The 18,971-nt window shown below is 48.4% G+C and overlaps 1 protein-coding gene and 3 pseudogenes across 4 annotated transcripts; 1 reads left to right on the top strand and 3 right to left on the bottom strand.

The window, feature by feature from the left end:
• Positions 1–3,704: 3,704 nt before the first annotated feature.
• LOC310800670 (ethanolamine-phosphate cytidylyltransferase pseudogene) lies at positions 3,705–4,898 on the top strand (annotated as a pseudogene). The gene has a single exon. The product of its transcript is annotated as an ethanolamine-phosphate cytidylyltransferase pseudogene (transcript).
• A 777-nt stretch (positions 4,899–5,675) lies between these two features.
• LOC310800669 (tetratricopeptide repeat protein 12 pseudogene) lies at positions 5,676–9,751 on the bottom strand (annotated as a pseudogene). Its single transcript has 3 exons — positions 9,702–9,751; positions 7,234–7,457; positions 5,676–6,937 (listed from the first exon to the last, which is right to left on the bottom strand). The product of its transcript is annotated as a tetratricopeptide repeat protein 12 pseudogene (transcript).
• A 19-nt stretch (positions 9,752–9,770) lies between these two features.
• Positions 9,771–12,395, bottom strand: LOC310800668 (MYCBP-associated protein-like; the record flags this gene model as incomplete). The annotated part of the gene is made up of 1 exon (XM_083663287.1): positions 9,771–12,395. The coding sequence occupies one exon, from the start codon at positions 12,393–12,395 to the stop codon at positions 9,771–9,773; it is 2,625 nt and encodes an 874-aa protein (XP_083519413.1).
• A 3,049-nt stretch (positions 12,396–15,444) lies between these two features.
• Positions 15,445–16,419, bottom strand: LOC310800667 (leucine-rich repeat-containing protein 23 pseudogene; annotated as a pseudogene). The gene has a single exon. The product of its transcript is annotated as a leucine-rich repeat-containing protein 23 pseudogene (transcript).
• Positions 16,420–18,971: the final 2,552 nt, after the last annotated feature.

The raw sequence follows: 18,971 nt of genomic DNA, 5'->3' as shown, positions 1-18,971 counted from the left end.
GTAACGAGTCTGCAAAAAAAACAGCGAGTTTGACAGTTGTAAACAAACGTTATTAGCTAGCAGTGGTGTAATGTAACTAAGTATAAATACTTAAGTACTGTACTTAAGTATTTTTTCTGAGTATCTGTACTTTACTTGAGTATTTATATTTCTGTCAACTTTCACTTTTACTCCACTACATTTCCCAAATAAAATGGATACTTTTACTCTACTACATTTCCCCCAAGCATCTTAGTTACAAAGTAAAATCAGAAGAAATTGCGCAGCCTGCAAGCAATCAGGTTTGGCAAATCAGTGCTCCTAGTTTGCAAGTTACGTTAATCACGATCCACACGCCATTCCATTTGGTGGCTGTAATGCAACATAACGTTGTTTGCCAGCGGCTATAAAAGTCAAGAAGAAGAAATAGACTTCCACTCAAGCCCAGGCATGTCTTTTGCTTGATTCTTTTTTGCAGCATTTACTTGTACTTTTTACTTTGTACATTTAATATCAGAAAATTACTTTTGATACTTAAGTACAGAAAATATCAAGTACTTTAAGACTTTTACTCAAGTAATATTCTACTGAGTGACTTTGACTTTTACCAAAGTCTTTTTCTGGGAAGATATCTTTACTTTTACTTACGGTAAGTATGGTTTTCGAGTACTTTATACGCCACTGTTAGCTAGCTAACACTACATAAAACAAACACAGAAGAAAGGCTAGATACGTCGGACAAGCATGTTTACCAACCGTTTGAACATTTAAATTTAAAGTAGTCGGCCGAAAACAACGAGAGAGTTTGACAGCATTTATTTGACAACACGCACATTTAAACCTGCCGCCTTCCCCAAGTGGTACCCGGAAGTAAATGTTTACATGGTGACGTCAGGGTGATTTGGTCTATACAGTATAACAGCTCTCTTCACAGACTGCCGATGCTGAAACTTGGACCATTGACATTGTCTGCTGCCACAGAAGTGCCCTGCTCTGCCTGCCCAAGCCCGGTACTCGTCTGCCCGTCTGTTATCATGAGTTTGACAAGTTCAAGGAAGCGCTGGATCACGCTTTGGTTTCCTTTGAATTCAGTTAACTAGTAACTCTGAAAACCTAATCTGCTCTCGCCTCCATGTTGGAGTTATGAAGTTAAACTGTTTAAACTGTTTCCTGGAGTGATTCGTTTGCTGTGGAACCTTTCTGTTTGGACCCGGAAGAGTCATTGCATTATTGCTGCCTGTTCATCCTCTGTTGTAGGCTGTAAACATGCTTAATCCTGTTGTAAAGACGGGCATTCTAACACAGGGGCAAATGAGGAACGACTCTGTTTTGGAGCGAGCCTCAACTGGCCATACGAGGAACTACAGATATTTAGTATCACTTCTACGGCCTCATCTGTCCGAGCCCGAGCTCGCCGGCTCGTCCGGCTCTGCTGCTTCATTCATGTTTGACTGCTGCTCGGCCACACACTGACTTTCATTCAGGACCGGGGACATGTGCTGAGTGGACTGAAGACAAAGCCCCCCGCCCAGGAAACAATGGCTGTCCTGTCCGCCCGCTGTGTGGGCGCCGCTCCCAGGCCCGGCTGGGTGCTCCACGGGAGCCAGGCGGACAGACTGGGACCCGCTCCGCACAGGCCCGAGTCCAACATTCCTCCAGTGCCACATCATAATCACTGTTTCCACTCTGAGAAGACACATGTCTAACTGGACTTTTGTTCCACTGCCAGACATTTAAACAGAGGTGGAGAGAGTACTGACTAATCCTACTCTCAAGTACAAGTATTGTTACTTTAGTGAAAATGAACTCGATCATATCATTACTAGTCTGGGGGGGGGGGGGGGACTAGCCTCTTTAAAGTACTCAAGTACAAGTATATGTGTTACTTTAAAAATGTTTTATATTTGAATTTCACACATCCACTACCTTACCAGTGTTACCTAATGGCTGGTGCACTCAATCTTAAAGCATACGAGCAAGATTTTCGATTGTTATTAAACAGTATAATTACAATATTGATGCATCACATCTTACCTATAATAGTAGCTGAACCCAAAGCCGTGTGAATCGGAGATTGCTCTCTTGACGATTATTAAGTCTGTGTCTGTCTAAACTCGCGTCACCAGGGGGCTCTCTCTCTTACCGCCGTGAAACCCGGAAGTGAAACGCAGCTGCCTGCCTTCACCCGTCCGCGCTGCCTAGCAACATACCATAAACAAGAAGAACGCCATGCATACTCTCGCGAACATCTCTTGTTATATTCTAACAGATTTTTGGGAAGTTATTTTGTGGTTTTGGCCGAAGTGGCTGCTGCAAACCGATTCATTTCACTTCCTGATCTTCCCTGGCCAGAGACAGACTAACACTGGCCGATTCACTCGGGGTTCAAGCGAGACTACTCTGCGTTGGTCTCGTCTACTATTAGAGGTAAGATGTGATGCATTGATATTAAATTTAGACTGTTTAATAACAATTGAAAATCTTGTTCGTAGCTGCTTTAAACTTAGAAATGTGGGAGACCACAGACATAACGATTTAAAACTCAGACACAGACGGGTCAAAGAGCTCGCAAAAAGGATTTTGACTGATGCGAAAAAAAACCTTAATGATGGACGAAAGTTTCAGAGTCAGTGTGTAAACATGAGTGACACAACATGAGGTCATAGTTATTTTTAAACGTGCGACAATTTCGGGTGAAAAATACCGACTTTGTGTGTAAAAGCCTTTACAGACACCGCAAATCGTGACTACTAGACACCACCTGCCTTAGGCAATTTGAATGATGATGATGATGATGATGATAATGATGATGATACTGCACTATTAAGATCCACGCCCGACGGTGCTGCTGTCATGTGACCATGGAGAAGCAGCAGGCAGAGTCAGATACTTACAAACTGCTAATTCGGTGTGTTCAGTAGTTTTGGCAAAGAAAAGTAAAACTCAAAGGCCAGACGAGTTTGGATTAATGGTTCAATCATGAGAGACTAGAAACCAGTGAATGAATAGAATTATTACAATAGCAAATGAATGATTCATTACAGAAACTATGGTGAGAATGAGGTATTGTGAGCTGCTGGACAGCGATGCTCTGAACAGACAGCCAACATTTTTGCCAGGCAGATGACGGATGACGTCAGCATTGATGTGTGTCTGTGACAATTAAACTAATAAACGTTTATTATTCTCAGAATCCTGATTTAAACTCAGAACTCAAATGAATTTTTCACATGTGGCCCTAATCCTCTTCGGTATTTTTAAATTGTGTTTAATGTAAAAACAACAACAACAACAACAACAACAACAACAACAGGCGACCCCATTTGAATTCCAAGGTTGGGAACCACTGGTTTGTTTTATACACATTTTCCTGCAAGTAAGCATTTTCCCCCAGCATTTTTTCTCTGATTTGTAATAAAAGCTCAGATTGGGGGGCAATGACTATTGCTCGACAATTGCTCGAGTGAGATCACTGATGACGTCATCACTGATGACATCATCACTGATGACATCACTCAGTGTACAATAGCCTCTGCACTTATTCTTTCCTTCTTGGAGGTGTTGGCTGTGTCAGTTCTGTCCTGAGGCGGGCACGAGGCATCCTTTTGAAATATTCCTCGAGCAAAGTTCGATTAATCAACTTCAACCAATTTCTTTGAAAGATTTTACACCTTTGATTGTATTTGAGCTGCTGTCAGGTGCTTTGCTTGAAGCTGCCTATGGAAATGATCAGAAATGTTCACCAAGCAGTGCATGATCAGGGGAGTGAAGCCGGTGCAAAGCCAGGTGATTCAGCCTGTAGCACGGAGCAAAGGAAGCACGTGCGGCTGTGGTGTGATGGCTGTTATGACATGGTGCATTACGGCCACTCCAACCAGCTGAGGCAGGCGAAGGCAATGGGAGATTACCTCATTGTCGGGGTGCATACAGATGCTGAGATTTCCAAGCACAAGGGACCTCCGGTCTTCACCCAGGCGGAGCGCTACAAGATGGTGCGGGCCATCAAGTGGGTGGACGAGGTCGTGGAGGGAGCGCCCTACGTCACCACCCTGGAGACGTTGGACAAGTACAACTGCGACTTCTGCGTGCACGGAGATGACATCACGCTGACGGCGGACGGCAAAGACACGTACGCAGAGGTGAAGCGCGAGGGCCGTTACCGGGAGTGTAGACGCACACAAGGTGTCTCCACCACTGACCTGGTGGGGCGAATGCTGCTCATGACCAAAGGCCATCACAGCAACATTGATAACCAGCACACAGACAACTTGGGGAAGAAGGGTCCTAAAGGTCACAGTCCGTGGACAGGAGTGTCTCAGTTCTTCCAGACGTCACAGACGATCATCCAGTTCGCCACGGAAAAGGAGCCACAGCCCGGAGACACCATCATCTATGTGCCCGGGGCCTTTGACTTCTTGCACATCGGCCATGTTGATTTCCTGGAGATGGTCTATAAGCGGGCAGAGAGGCCCTACATCATTGTGGGTCTGCACTTTGACCAGGAAGTGAATCGGTACAAAGGGAAGAACTATCCAATCATGAACATCCATGAGCGAACACTGTGTGTGCTGGCCTGTAGGTATGTGTCAGATGTGGTGATTGGAGCTCCCTATGCAGTGGGCAACGACCTGCTGGATCATTTTAAGGTGGACCTTGTGTATCATGGCAAGACAAACGTGTTTCCGGACAAGGATGCATCAGACCCCTATGAGGAGCCTAAGAAGAGGGGGATATTCCGGACGGTAGACAGTGGGAACGGCTTTACCACTGGTGACATTGTCCAGAGGATCATTGAAAACAGGCTGCAGTTTGAGGCCAGGAACCAAAAAAAGGAGGCCAAGGAAAAGGCGGTGATCGAGGCAATGAGGAGGAGGGAGGGGGAGGAGCTGAGTGACGCTGCTCCCGAGGTTGCTGAGTAGTTTGACTGCTGCAGACCTGGCTCCAACTGGGCAAAATCGCTTCCAGAATTGGCCCTGTGTCTAATATACTGCTCCTGTACTCTGAGCGTCAAGAAACATGCACTCAAACCTTAGTTCACTACGTCCACAAAATCATACACTACTTGTCCCTATAGGTGTAATATGGATCACTTATTGACAAGGTTTTTATGTAATTGTAGATATCACCTGAGAGAGAAGAACAATTGTCTAATTGTTTACATCACTGATTCATCGAGCGCTCAAGTGACATCACTTGTGACATCATCAATGCTATAGAACCTTTTTATGTTTGTAAACGGCGATTACGTATTTTGTGGGTGGAGCCGAACTGGTTGTAGAAAGTTACAACTACTAGCGGTTCAGAAGATCCGGACACCTCCTCCACATATTTTAAAAGCTTTGCCAGCAACAGACAGGTTACCTTACACAAATAAGCTAACTCTTATCAATGGGGCGAGGTTTCCTGACCCGTACCTACTGTCAGGATGGGTCTAGGATCCAACTACATCCAACAAAGTTGCAGTGCCGGACATCGTCGTGGGAATGTCCAGCGTCTATACGCATACGACACAATACTTATTTTTCCTGTATTCCGGGGATCTCTCTCGTTTCGGCTTCAGTTCCTCAGAGTTTTGGATAACGCGAAAAAACGTACAATAATTATTTCAATTGTGGTACTTTAGTTCAAGGCCATGGGCATGAAGAAGACGACATTCACTCTCTATATGTATAAAATAAACTCAACCAAAGCTGCAGCTATGCTAGTGATATCAGTGAATATGTCTTATCACAGCTGGAGCCCAGCAGACGGAGTAGAACGGGGAGAGTCTTTCATCAGACTTCACCAGCTCTTCCCGCGCCAAGCGACTGGCAGCGCAGTGCACACTGCGAGGGTCTTCATGGCATACTTAGTGGTGGTCTGCCCTGCTCTCTTCAGCAGCCTACACACGGTCCTAACCATGCATCCCTGGACGGCGTGCTGGATGGCAGCAGGGGACTGTGGGAGGACAGTGCTCAGCACACCTGTGGCTCTAGTCAGGATTCCTCCATCACTATCACTCAGCAGGGCCAGACACACACCGCTGAGCGGAACGGCATGCTCCTGTACGGCTGGAGACTTGATAGTGGACAGGTTGATGATCAGCCCAGCATAGGGTCAAGGATCTCTTTGTATTCACATGCACTGCACAGCTTCATGGCGACCAGAAAGGCCATGTTGTGGCGGATGACGTGATCGCTAGCCAGACAGCCAATAGCTGATATCAGTGGTGCAAAAGGACATGCTGATTGGAACTGCTGATGTTTCTCAGTACTCTTGTAAAAAGGGACATTATGCCAGATTATGCCAACACATCCCTTAGCTGCACGCAGAATGTGTTTTCTGATGCAAAGTTCTCCAGAACAACCACTGCTGTGTTCTGTTGTTGTTGCTCCTTTGGCTTTGAGATGCACTCCATGAGGTTCTTCATCAGCATCTGCACATTCAAGTGACCAATGGCCAAAGAAGCCCTGCTGTGCGGCACCTGTGAGTACAAACACAGCAGTGCCAGGCATTCTGTCCGCACTGCAAAGTGTTCTGATGTTACCAAGTCAACAATGGCCTGGCTTGAGACTGGGCAGGTCATCAGCCCTCTTCTGGTTTTCACCATTTCCATTGCAAATCACCATCCATAATTTCAGAGCGGACACACACAAGTCGTGGGCGTACGGTTCCCTCGCTGTCTGCAAGAGGCAGCTCCTCACCGTGTCATTCCTGTTGATGATACTGAAGCCATTGTTCAGTCTGAACAGGGTCTGGCCAGTACAGTCAGTAATGGCTTGTGAGAGAAGCTCCAACCCTCCAGAGTAGTAGAGGGGAATCTGCTTGGTCCTTGACAGCTTCTCTAGGAGCTGGGGCACTGTTGTGGCCTTCTCCACTCCCTTGTTGAACTCTTCCCTCGCAATGCTCTCCTGGCTCTCTCGCTCCTCTTCCGAATCCACCTGGGTCAAGTAGTCTTTGACCATCTTCTTCCTTCCAACTATCTTTTCATAATAATAATAATAATGCATTTTATTTCAAAGCGCCTTTCAGGTCACTCAAGGACACTTTACAGGGTAAAATCAGAAGCAGAGCAACAGGTAAGCAAACAGTATAAAATATAAAAAGAGTGGAAGGGAAATAAGATAGAACAAAAACAAAGAAACTAAACAGTAAACAAAGAAAACACCATGGAAATTACAGGGAATATGCTAATTTGAAGAGATGAGTTTTGAGGCTGGATTTGAACAGGGGGAGGGTGTCAATATTGCGAATGTCAGGAGGGAGTGAGTTCCAGAGTTTGGGAGCAGAGCGGCTGAAAGCAGTCTCTGGACTTGTTATAGTTCTTCAGTGCCATGTATGCTTTGTCCATGTGAAGGTAAGCCTTGGTGCAGTTCTCATTGCACTTCAGGGCCAATTCACAGTCACTGATGGCCTCCTTGTACTTTCCCAGCTTGCTATAGGCTTGTGCTCGGTTGGTGTACAATGGCGGCATGTCATGTTGTTCAGCCAATCCATCACTGTAATTTTGTCTGGCTACAGCTATGCCGTTTTACGTGAGATCGGGCTGAAACTTTCAGGACGTGTTAAGAGCACCTGTGTGGGGGCCTAACACACACACACACACACACCCTGAAGCCACTTCTTAACATGCAGTGGAATCCGTATTATAACCTGCACCTAGCCGGTTGGCCTGCATGTTAAACAACAATTAGCCGGCCTACGCGCACTCCCGAGACTCCGTATCTTATCTACCTCGACCACCGGTATAAGATCCGCTTCCACGCAAGCGCTGGTCATGTTAAACAGTGGAACGATATGATCCGCATATGTCTGAGTGGGCGGGTGTGGCTCTTCGTGACTCACTTCACGTTCGCTAGTTTATTCATTAATGAATCGTTCGGGCAATCGCTTATATCAACGAGCAAACTCACGGTTTCCTCAAGTGCTGCAAAAACGGCTTGATTTGTTAAGTGGGCGCTAGAATGACCGTGCTTTCCGAGGTGAGGGCTGGCCTGGCTTGACTGCAGAGAGGCAGCGGGGAAGGAAAGTGAAAAGTGGAGCAGAAACGCGCTCCTGAGAATACGAGGCAGCAGGATGACTGAAGCAAATGAAACAACTATCACAAAGAGCAGCCGACCTTCTGACACTTTTTGCGCAATGCGTGCCGCTCTATCTGCCTGTTTGTCTCTCTGCCAGTGCCCGCATGTCTGTTTAGTGTGCGTGTGTGTGTGGCATGTCATTTTTAACGCTGTTCATAACGAGCAGAGTGTGTTTAGGCTATCGTATGGCTCCATCCCCAAATTAATTTTCATCGTCCCTGACGCTACTGTGCGCCCACACTGCGGAGTGGATAGGAGCTGACTGACTCTGACTGATAGGCTATCAAAGTTTTGTGGGGAGAAATACATTTCAAACTAGTCAGATATGACTTGAATGTCATAAAATAAATCACCCACAGTGATTGACGACAGTCCGACCACTATTTTGACTGCGCGGCTTTATGTAGCTTAACAAAGGCATTTTTGGCACATTGCCACCCCTCGTTGTCAATGGACTCCGTTAAAACATGTTTTTTGAAGTCTCCAGATTTGTCAGGCAGGCAGACTGTGCATCCACTGTGGAGAGGATAGGAGCTGACTGACTGATAGGCTATCAAACTTTTGTGGGGAGAAATAAATTTAGTCAGATATGACTTGATTTGTTTTTGTTTGGTTACAAATTCGCTAAAGCTGTTTCCTATCACATTTCTTGTTTTTGATAGATGCTACCGCGCCAGACCCTGAAAGTAACAAGAGGGCCTACCTGAGGGAAGAGACACATAGGGTAATAATACACACACACACACACACACACACAGACCCTGAAAGTAACAAGAGGGCCTACCTGAGGGAAGAGACACACAGGGTAATAACACACACACACACACACACACACACACACACACACACACACACACACAGAGACCCTGAAAGTAACAAGAGGGCCTACCTGAGGGAAGAGACACACAGGGTAATAATACACACACACACACACACACACAGACCCTGAAAGTAACAAGAGGGCCTACCTGAGGGAAGAGACACACAGGGTAATAATACACACACACACACACACACAGACCCTGAAAGTAACAAGAGGGCCTACCTGAGGGAAGAGACACACAGGGTAATAATACACACACACACACACACACACACACAGACCCTGAAAGTAACAAGAGGGCCTACCTGAGGGAAGAGACACACAGGGTAATAACACACACACACACACACACACACACACACACACACAGACCCTGAAAGTAACAAGAGGGCCTACCTGAGGGAAGACACACACAGGGTAGTAAAACACACACACACACACACACACACACACACACACACACAGACCCTGAAAGTAACAAGAGGGCCTACCTGAGGGAAGAGACACACAGGGTATAATACACGCGCGCGCGCGCGCGCGCGCACACACACACACACACACAGAGACAGACCCTGAAAGTAACAAGAGGGCCTACCTGAGGGAAGAGACACACAGGGTAATAACACACACACACACACACACACACACACACAGAGACAGACCCTGAAAGTAACAAGAGGGCCTACCAGAGGGAAGAGACACACATGGTAATAATACACACACACCACACACACACACACACAGGCCCTGACAGTAACTGGAGGGCCTACCTGAGGGAAGAGACACACAGGGGAATAACACACACACACACACACACACACACACACACAGGCCCTGACAGTAACTGGAGGGCCGCCACAGTGGGTGGGTGTCCAGTCCACTCAGTCATCGTGCTACAGTTCTGGTTCCTATTGTTCGCCCTCTTGAAGTTCGTCTACAACATCACACAGGGTGTCCACCAGCCCTTCCATCATAACATGAACCTTTTGGCGCAGGCACCTCCTGTATTTGTCCAATACCGCTGGCTTGATTAATACCGCTGGCTTGATGTCGTGGTTGTCAGGAGGTTGCTGCTCGACACTCACTGGACTGGCATCCGGCAGACTGGGCTCTGTAGCCACCAGCTCCTTGCCTTGCTCTGCCCCAGCCTTGCTCTTCCCCTTCTCCATTGCTGACTTGGACTCTCCCTTTTTATCACTGCTCACTGGTCTGGCCTCAGACTCTGTCAGCTCCTTGACTTGCTTTCCACCAGGAGGCTCCTTGACTTGCTTTCCAGGAGGCGGCTTCCCCGTTTCCTCCAGCTCCTTGACTTGCTTTCCACCAGGAGGCTTCCCCGTTTCCTCCCCTTTTTTCCCCTTCTTCTCCGTGGATTTGTCCATTGCTGACTTGGACTCTCCTTTTTTGCTGCCATTCTTCTCCTCCTTGGATGATCGTGACACCGTCCTTTTCTCACTCTTCTCATCCTTCTTGATATTATCCACCAAATCTTTCTTGATATTAACCACCACATGAGGGTCAGGTAGTGATTCTTCTATTTCAACAGTCCATGTTTCTGTCTCCGGCAGGCCGAGCAGGTGTCTGAGCCGAATGGCCTCACTGGCCAGCCTGTCCAGCAGCTTCCCCCACAGCTGCTGCCCTATAGTTGCTGCTGTTAGAGGGTTGTGTTTGAGCAACGGCTGAGAGAGCTCCAGGAGCAGGGAGTTGAGCTGGGCCAGACCCTGCTCTCTGGTCAGGCTGTCCTCGTCCAGCTCTTGCTCCGGCAGAGACAGCACCGCCTGCCTGAGTGTGATGAGTGATAAATCCCAGCTGTGTCCTGGAGTCACCTCCTGCCACAGTCCCTTTAGCGCCTCCACTGGTTCACAACGGTACTGCAGCTTGGGGTTTTTGCTGAGGAACTCGTGTTCTTCAGTGATGTAGAGCTCTGCAGGAGAGCTGGGTCTCTCTGGGGTCTGAACCCCCCGCATCACCTCCTCATACACCATTGAACGACACATTTTTAAAACCACCTTCTTTTCCAGCTCCGTCTCGATGGCCATCCTGTGCACTGCAGTCTTGTCCTGGTACACAGCCACTCCCCTCAGTGTGACCTGCATGGAGGCTCCTCCTAGCAGCACAGGGTGGGTGTTGAGCTGCCATAGTTCACTCCTGATACCTGGCACCTCTGATTTGAATACGAACTCCACCTTCTGGGTATCACCGGGAAGGATCACACCTGTGGAGGAGTTGAAGTAGAAGTGTGGAATCATTGTTGGTGAGCACAGGTTAGGAAAGCTGTGTGGCAGAGGCAGCTGCTGCCAGGCATAGTAGATGGCTGTCCTGCCCTCATTGTGCAGCTCCAGGTGGGAAGAGACTCTTTCCCCAGCCAGGCCCTCAAAGTTGATCCTGGCACGGATTCCTACCTCTCCCTGATCAGAGGTGCAGCTGCCTGTCCAGTGGGCTGGCTGGCCACAAAACCTCAAGGCAGGAATCAGCAGTGGACCCAACACATCGTCATACAAAGGATCAAGGTTCTCCCGCTTCATGTTTTTCTGCTCCTCCTCTTCTTTCTCCTCCTCTTCTTCTGCCTCCTCCTCCAGCACAGGGCTGTGAGACACTATGACAGACGTGAATGGCTTGCCAGAGCCAATCACCTCCAATCCATCAATGTCTGGCTTGTTGAAGTCTATGTCCTTTAGAACCTCTCTGAGCTTCTGGCGCTGGTGCTGCAGGTACACACTCTGCTGCCAAGTCCGAGTCGCTGAACGCAACGAACAAAGGTTTCCTGCCTCCTGGCATATGCTGCGTGGTTGCCCTACATGTACGACACCCTCCCCCTTGCCCTGCTCTGTTTGAGTAAGCGTGGCGGTGATGCCACTCAGCTCATCTCCAAAGCGCTGGGGGAGACTCCAGAACTCACTGCCAACGCGGTAGCCGTATCCAGAGTGTATGGCTGGCAGGACTTGATTCATAAGTTCTCTCTCCTCCTGAATTTCTCTGAAACGGCTGGCTTGGTTCATCAACAAGTTCTCTGCTGGCCTATGGAGCAAGCTAGATAAGAAGTCCTGCTGCTGTCGGCGCCGCCTTGTGTGCATACGCCAGTGCTGCAGGGCATTGCTCTGGCTGTCTCTGTGGCCTTCCTCCTCCTCCTCAGCCCAAGTCTGCTCCCCACCCGAGTCCTCAGATGGAGGATCTCTATGGGAGTCTGGCATACACTTCACCAACTCTGTCTCTCCTATGACCTCCAGGTAACTCCTGAAGTCCTCCAGACTGCCCAGGATACTGTGTGGCAGAACCATCCCGAGGCCATCGAAACGAAGGCCTCTGTGTCCTGTGTGGTCCAGAGGTTTAGAGCCACTGTTCACTGAACAAGCCACAGTCCCTCGCATGGCATCTCTGACTTCATCAGCTGTTCGTGCTTTACGTGTTTGGACACGAGTCAGCACCGGCTTCTGAGGATCCTTGGGTCGCTTTGGTTCACGACGTTTCTTGACGTCCTCTGGGGGAATGGCCAGAGCTTGGCTGTCCTCCCCTTTACCAATTCTGGGGGTGGTCATCACTTGAAACAGGAGAATGGCTGTTACTACTATAGCGGTGTCATAAATAACGGATGTCATCAGTGAGGTCACACGAGCAATTGTGATGTAATCGGTGATGTCATCAGTCATAATGTTATGATGTCATAATGTCATATGAAGCTAACGCTTCGTTCACAAACATCACACCTAGTAACTTGCTATTCATAGCTAAAGATAGCAGGGAAGCCACCACCATTACTAGACTCTCTTATGCCTCCGCCGGCGATAGCGGGGCCGAAGGCATTATGGTTTCGGGTTGTCCGTGCGTGCGTCTGTACGTCCGTCCGATGTTCATTAACTCATTCACCGCCAAAGACGTCTTTGACGTGTTATCAGAAATAGCCATCCACGCCAAAGACGTGTTTGACGTGTTTTTGTTTTGATTACTGCAGCGCCTAGTTCAAACACTTGCCCAGCCTGTGACATGGTATCAGGTCCCTAGCATCTAAGACAACACGTGAACAAACACATACCGCAGCTGTTGTTTGGAAATTGAGCAGGAGGAAAATCAGAAAACGGATAAACGCTTCTTTGTGCAGACAGGAAAAACGCCATTGAAACGCCGCTCGGCGCGCTGCACGAGCTGGAGTCGCCTTCCTCTGTGCCAGCCGGGAGAAAACGGGAGAAAGTAATCAAGAGATGTGTTTGATCATCGGAGGAATGAGGAAATGATCGATCAGTTTGCGAGGGCGGTGAGGACGTGTTGAATAGCCGAGGGGAAAACGGGAACGATCAAATAGCAGGGAGGATAGAACAGGGAGACATGGACGAGGACGGGTGGACCAGAACAAAACAAGCGGCAGTCAGAGCAGCCCGCTGTCTGTTCTCAAGAGCTATTCAGTTGGTTCATGAAATCGCTGGGCTGCGTGCCCTCCAGTGTTGCTCCTGGCCAATCCCGGCGCCACAGGGCGTGGTTATTGCTTATCCTATGTGGGGTTAGAAATCACGCATCGTGTGTGTGTGTGTGTGTGTGTGTGTCTGTCTGTCTGTCTGTCTGTCTGTCTGTCTGTCGGTGTGTCTGTCTGTCTGTCTGTACACTCACTCACACTGAGTAAACTATATTGTTGAATGTAAAAAAAAGCACTTCATGTGTATATATATATATATATATATATATATATATATTTTTTTTTTTGTGTCATAACGAATAATATTTACATGTCTGATGTCAATACAGTTCAAAATAAAAGAATTGAGAGCAAGTTCTGCATGAGATTGTGTGATTTAGAAAAATGCCAATATCTGCAATTTATCTTGTCAGAGAGACCTTTTTGGTGAAAACAGGGTGTATATAAAGGGCTATAAGTAGAGTACAGAACATGCTAAAAGCTCACTTTTTTTTCCCTGGTGAACCCAGAGACGTACATCTTCATTTTGAGCTATTGCAAATCACTTTGGTGCTAATAGATAATTTACTGTGGGTCTTGAAAGATGACCAACAATTATGAAAATCTTTGGCCTGTGCTAAATATTGGCAGTCCTAAACTGGCTATGAATGAGTTAACACAATATCTCAGGAACGCCTTGATACATTTTCTTCAAATTTGCCTCAAACGTCCACTTGGACTCAAGGATGAACTGATTCGATTTTGGTTGTCAAAGGTTCATCAATTTCCACACAACTGACAGAACATCTAGAATCGGTAGCAGTATGGCTTAAACGTTCTTGTCTAACATTGAACATTAAGAAAACCGTGTCAATTTGGTTGTCGTCTAGGAGATGGTCCTCACCAAATCAAGTGAAATAAGTAAATAAGTTAGATCTAAAAAGCAATGATCAATCTATTGACCAGGTAGCTGAGGTTAAATATCTTTGCCTGATGTTAGATGCTCTCCTAAAATTTGAGAAACATATTCAGATGATGAGCAGAGTTGGAAAAGCAAACCTATATGCGTTCAGAATTATTAGGAATAGTCTACCTTTTTATGCGCAGCAAACATCTATATGGACTCTATGATTCTATCATACCTGAGTTATTGTGCAACTGTTGGTCCCAGGCTGGCCCCCACTGTAAGCCTCTTGGGGGTAAGAAAAGATGCAGGCCAGGCGCGAGGCCCACGGGCTGTGCCCCCCGTGTGGCCCGAGATGGAATTGCAATTTCTTTTTTACAGTGCACCTGATACCCGCTGAATAAGTGTCCAAATGTTCATGTCATTTTGGCCAATACTCCACTTCTGTTATAGCATTTCAGCCTGGAATATGGAATAGGCTATCTTTCTATAATCTTTATTCTGACTAAAAGGCTGAAAGTAATCTCATGTGTAAGAAATGAAGAAATTACTGTTCTACAGTCATTTCTTGCAGCCCTAGGGCCTGGGGCCGGACTCAAAGAAAAACAAAACGACCCCCAAAACTCTCATCTGCTACAGCCATTGGATTTGTATCACTATTATATCAGGAGATTAACAAGAAATTACCAATCACAACGGGAGAGAGGGTTAAAAATAGGGAGACTCAGGAAAATCAGGAGTGTTGTGGCAGGTATAATCTCCAATGTGTGGCCCTTCGCTTACTTGATGTAAGTCAGTATGGCCCTCAGAAGGAAAAAAAATGCCCACCCGTGCCCTAGAGTGTGCGAGGCCCTGTGCGGTCGCGCACACACACACACACACACACACACACACACACACACACACACACACACACACACACACACACACACTTCACACAGTCTGGGCTGTGGAGTGAAGCACATGGAGAGTACTTCTCGCCGATGCCTATAGTGTGCAACGCCTGTGGGGGATGTGGCACAGTGTCTCTGGCTGAGGAAGTCCACCTCGTAGTCCTATGTGTGGGGGACGTGCCTGACGCTTCAGAATAACTCCTTCTCCGTCGTACTCCACATCAGGAGGGGTAAGCGCTGCTATTTGGCTCGAAGGACCAAAATGTTATGAAGGGCCTGTAAAGGACTGTATAGGTTGATTTGTTATTTAGCTGGCCTTCGCCCCCGGGTATCGGTCAGGACACAACAAAGAGAAAGGGTCGTCCAGTCTTGTACTTTGTTATAGGCACAATAGGCATTTACTTTTAGCTTCTAGTTTCTAGCTCAGAGATTTCCTGAAGTTCCTCAATCCTCTCCAGGGCTTCGATTCTCTCCTCATCGGAAACAGGATCCTTGTCGATGCGGTCCAGCTGCGGCACCTGAGCGAGCACGTGCAGCCGGTAGTCAGTCGTCTCTGCCAGAGGGTTCTCAGAGACCACCAAAGCTTGCAGAGTATTGGACAAAAGCGCGAGGCACCGCAGGCCTTTCTGACTAAAGATTGTGTTCCCTCGGACATTGAGGTATCTCAGAGACTTCATGTTGGGGCTGATGCCGTCCAGAGTCTTCAGCTGGTTGTCTCGAAGGTGAAGGATGGTGAGGCGCTCGAGCTTCTCCAAACCCTCCAGACGGTTGATGGCATTTTGCGCCAGATACAGTCTGCGAAGGTTGGGAAGGTAGATGCCGTCGGTGGTTTCCAAGCAGTTTCCTCTCAGCTCCAGAGTCACCAGGTTGCTCAATTGGCTATACTGCAGACCGCTCACTCTCTGGATACCATTACCAATAAGATTGAGGCTCTCTAGCGCAGGCGCAGCCAGGCCTTCCAGCTCCTTCAGCTGGTTCTTTGCCATGCTCAGCCACTGCAGGTAGCTCAGCTGACCCAGGGGTTGACCTTTGACACATGCCACTGCGTTACCGTCGATCTTCAGCCAAAGCAGCTGGGTCAATGAGGCTAAAGGAGAGAGATCGGTGAGGTGGTTGTTGGACACATCTAGGAAACGCACATGATTATAGTTGCTGATGGCAGCAATGTCTGTCAGTCCCTTGTCTTTCAGGTCCAGTTTGACAAAGGCATGTGCGAGTCCATTCCCTGTTCGGCACAGTAATGAGAGACACTGGGCAGTGGTTTCCTGGGTCAGATGGCAAACCTCCACCTTGTCCTTCTCCTCTCCATGTCCTTCCTTCTGTGCTTCTGCCTCTTTTTCGCCCTCCGGCAAGGCTGCATTCTCTTCTGTCTCAGACATTGTGGTCCGTTTGTCACCCAGGTAACGTTATCTTATCTCGAGCTCGAGTAGCAACACTGATGACATCATTACCGACATCACAAATTGCTCGAGTGACATCACTGATGACATCACTCACTGATGACATCACTCAGTATTTTCTTAGTCCTTCTCTCCTATAGGAAAACTGCAGGTCACAGCAGTGTTGTGTCCTCACTATTGGCTGCTTGTAACATTGGGAATGGAGGCTTATTTTCTGTTGTAATCATAAGTGCCTTAGTTTTTCCCTTCGTCCGTATCCCGGCCGATCTGAGGCTGGCAGCTCGTTAGATCTGAGGCTGGCAGCTGGTTAGATCTGAGGCTGGCAGCTCGTTAGATCTGAGGCTGGCAGCTGGTTAGATCTGAGGCTGGCAGCTCGTTAGATCTGAGGCTGGCAGCTGGTTAGATCTGAGGCTGCCAGCTCGTTAGATCTGAGGCTGGCAGCTCGTTAGATCTGAGGCTGGCAGCTCGTTAGATCTGAGGCTTCCAGCTCGTTAGAGGCTGGCAGCTCGTTAGATCTGAGGCTGGCAGCTCGTTAGAGGGTGGCAGCTCGTTAGATCTGAGGCTCGCAGCTCGTTAGATCTGAGGCTGGCAGCTCGTTAGAGGCTGGCAGCTCGTTAGATCTGAGGCTGGCAGCTCGTTAGAGGGTGGCAGCTCGTTAGATCTGAGGCTGGCAGCTCGTTAGAGGCTGGCAGCTCGTTAGATCTGAGGCTGGCAGCTGGTTAGATCTGATGCTGGCAGCTCGTTAGATCTGAGGCTGGCAGCTGGTTAGATCTGATGCTGGCAGCTCGTTAGATCTGAGGCTGGCAGCTGGTTAGATCTGATGCTGGCAGCTCGTTAGATCTGAGGCTTCCAGCTCGTTAGATCTGAGTCTGGCAGCTCGTTAGATCTGAGGCTTCCAGCTCGTTAGATCTGATGCTGGCAGCTCGTTAGATCTGATGCTGGCAGCTCGTTAGATCTGAGGCTTCCAGCTCGTTAGATCTGATGCTGGCAGCTCGTTAGATCTGAGGCTGGCAGCTCGTTAGATCTGATGCTGGCAGCTCGTTAGATCTGAGGCTTCCAGCTCGTTAGATCTGAGGCTTCCAGCTCGTTAGATCTGATGCTGGCAGCTCGTTAGATCTGAGGCTTCCAGCTCGTTAGATCTGAGGCTTCCAGCTCGTTAGATCTGATTAGATCTGATGCTGGCAGCTTGTTAGATCTGAGGCTGGCAGCTGGTTAGATCTGAGGCTGCCAGCTCGTTAGATCTGAGGCTGGCAGCTCGTTAGATCTGAGGCTGGCAGCTCGTTAGATCTGAGGCTGGCAGCTCGTTAGATCTGAGGCTGCCAGCTCGTTAGATCTGAGGCTGGCAGCTCGTTAGATCTGAGGCTGGCAGCTCGTTAGATCTGAGGCTGGCAGCTCGTTAGATCTGAGGCTGGCAGCTCGTTGACCAGCTGAAGCCGCCAGCCGCCCCGTCAGCGTCCAACCTCAGGCGAGAGCGAGCGCTAATGTGAGCTTAACCCCTGCATGAGAGATCAGGGTCAAAGCCCCAGGATAATGATGTGGAGAAGAGTGAATGGGCGGAGGGAGGGGTGCTGTGTGTGTGTGTGTGTGTGTGTGTGTGTGTGTGTGTGTGTGTGTGTGTGTGTGTGTGTGTGTGTGTGTGTGTGTGTGTGTGTGTGTGTGTGTGGGCGGGAGCTAGATCTGAGGGCCTGTCTCCCCAATTATGGCTGTGAATGAACCTTTTGATGAGCAGTCTTGGCAAACATAATAATAATGTTTTTTCTCTGAAAGAAAACAGAAGCGGCAATCATTTGGCAGATCATAGTCGTTATTGTTGCTGGGAGGAGAAGAGGGAGGGAGGGGAGGGAGTGGGGTTACTAATTGTTTCCCCCTAATGCTATGGCGGGGAGGGGGGGTGTTAGGGAGGCAGGGTGCTGTGTGTGTGGGGGGGGGGGGGTGTTAGGGAGGCAGGGTGCTGTGTGTGTGTGTGTGTGTGTGTGTGTGTGTTTGTGTGTGTGTGTGTGTGTGTGTGTGTGTGGGGGGGGGGGGGTGTTAGGGAGGCAGGGTGCTGTGTGTGTGTGGGGGGGTTGTTGTGTGTGAATTCCCTGAGTGAAACATTAGTTTGGCCATTCAGGCGTTCAATCCCAGGCGGTGACCTAGAAGTGTTGCTGCGATGCTCAAACAAAGCAGAGGAATCTGGACAATAAAGCCCTTATCCTCCCATCCAGATTATACAAGCAGGAGGTGAGCCAGGCCGAGCCAAGCCAAGCCAACCGCGCTCTGACAGGAAGATATGCGCTTCAACTGGGGAACTGAGACCAGGTCCCACTCCTACAGGAAGAGACCCTATAGGGCCCCATCGTTGTACGGCGTTCTCTCCTCGGAATGCCACGTTGAGTTTCAAGTAGCCTACATTGCAGAAAAAACACACCTTGATTTTAAAATGAGAATTTGTTTGTCATGGTTTTATTAGGCTACATAATTCTCGACCATACAGGTCTGTGGTGTAACATTAGATTACTTTAGGTAGGAGAGGGTAGGAGAAAATAAAAAGC

The sequence above is a fragment of the Poromitra crassiceps genome, assembly GCF_964638095.1.
Source record: "Poromitra crassiceps genome assembly, chromosome: 30".
Lineage (NCBI taxonomy): Eukaryota > Metazoa > Chordata > Actinopteri > Beryciformes > Melamphaidae > Poromitra > Poromitra crassiceps.
This window is presented reverse-complemented; position numbering and strand designations above follow the sequence as displayed.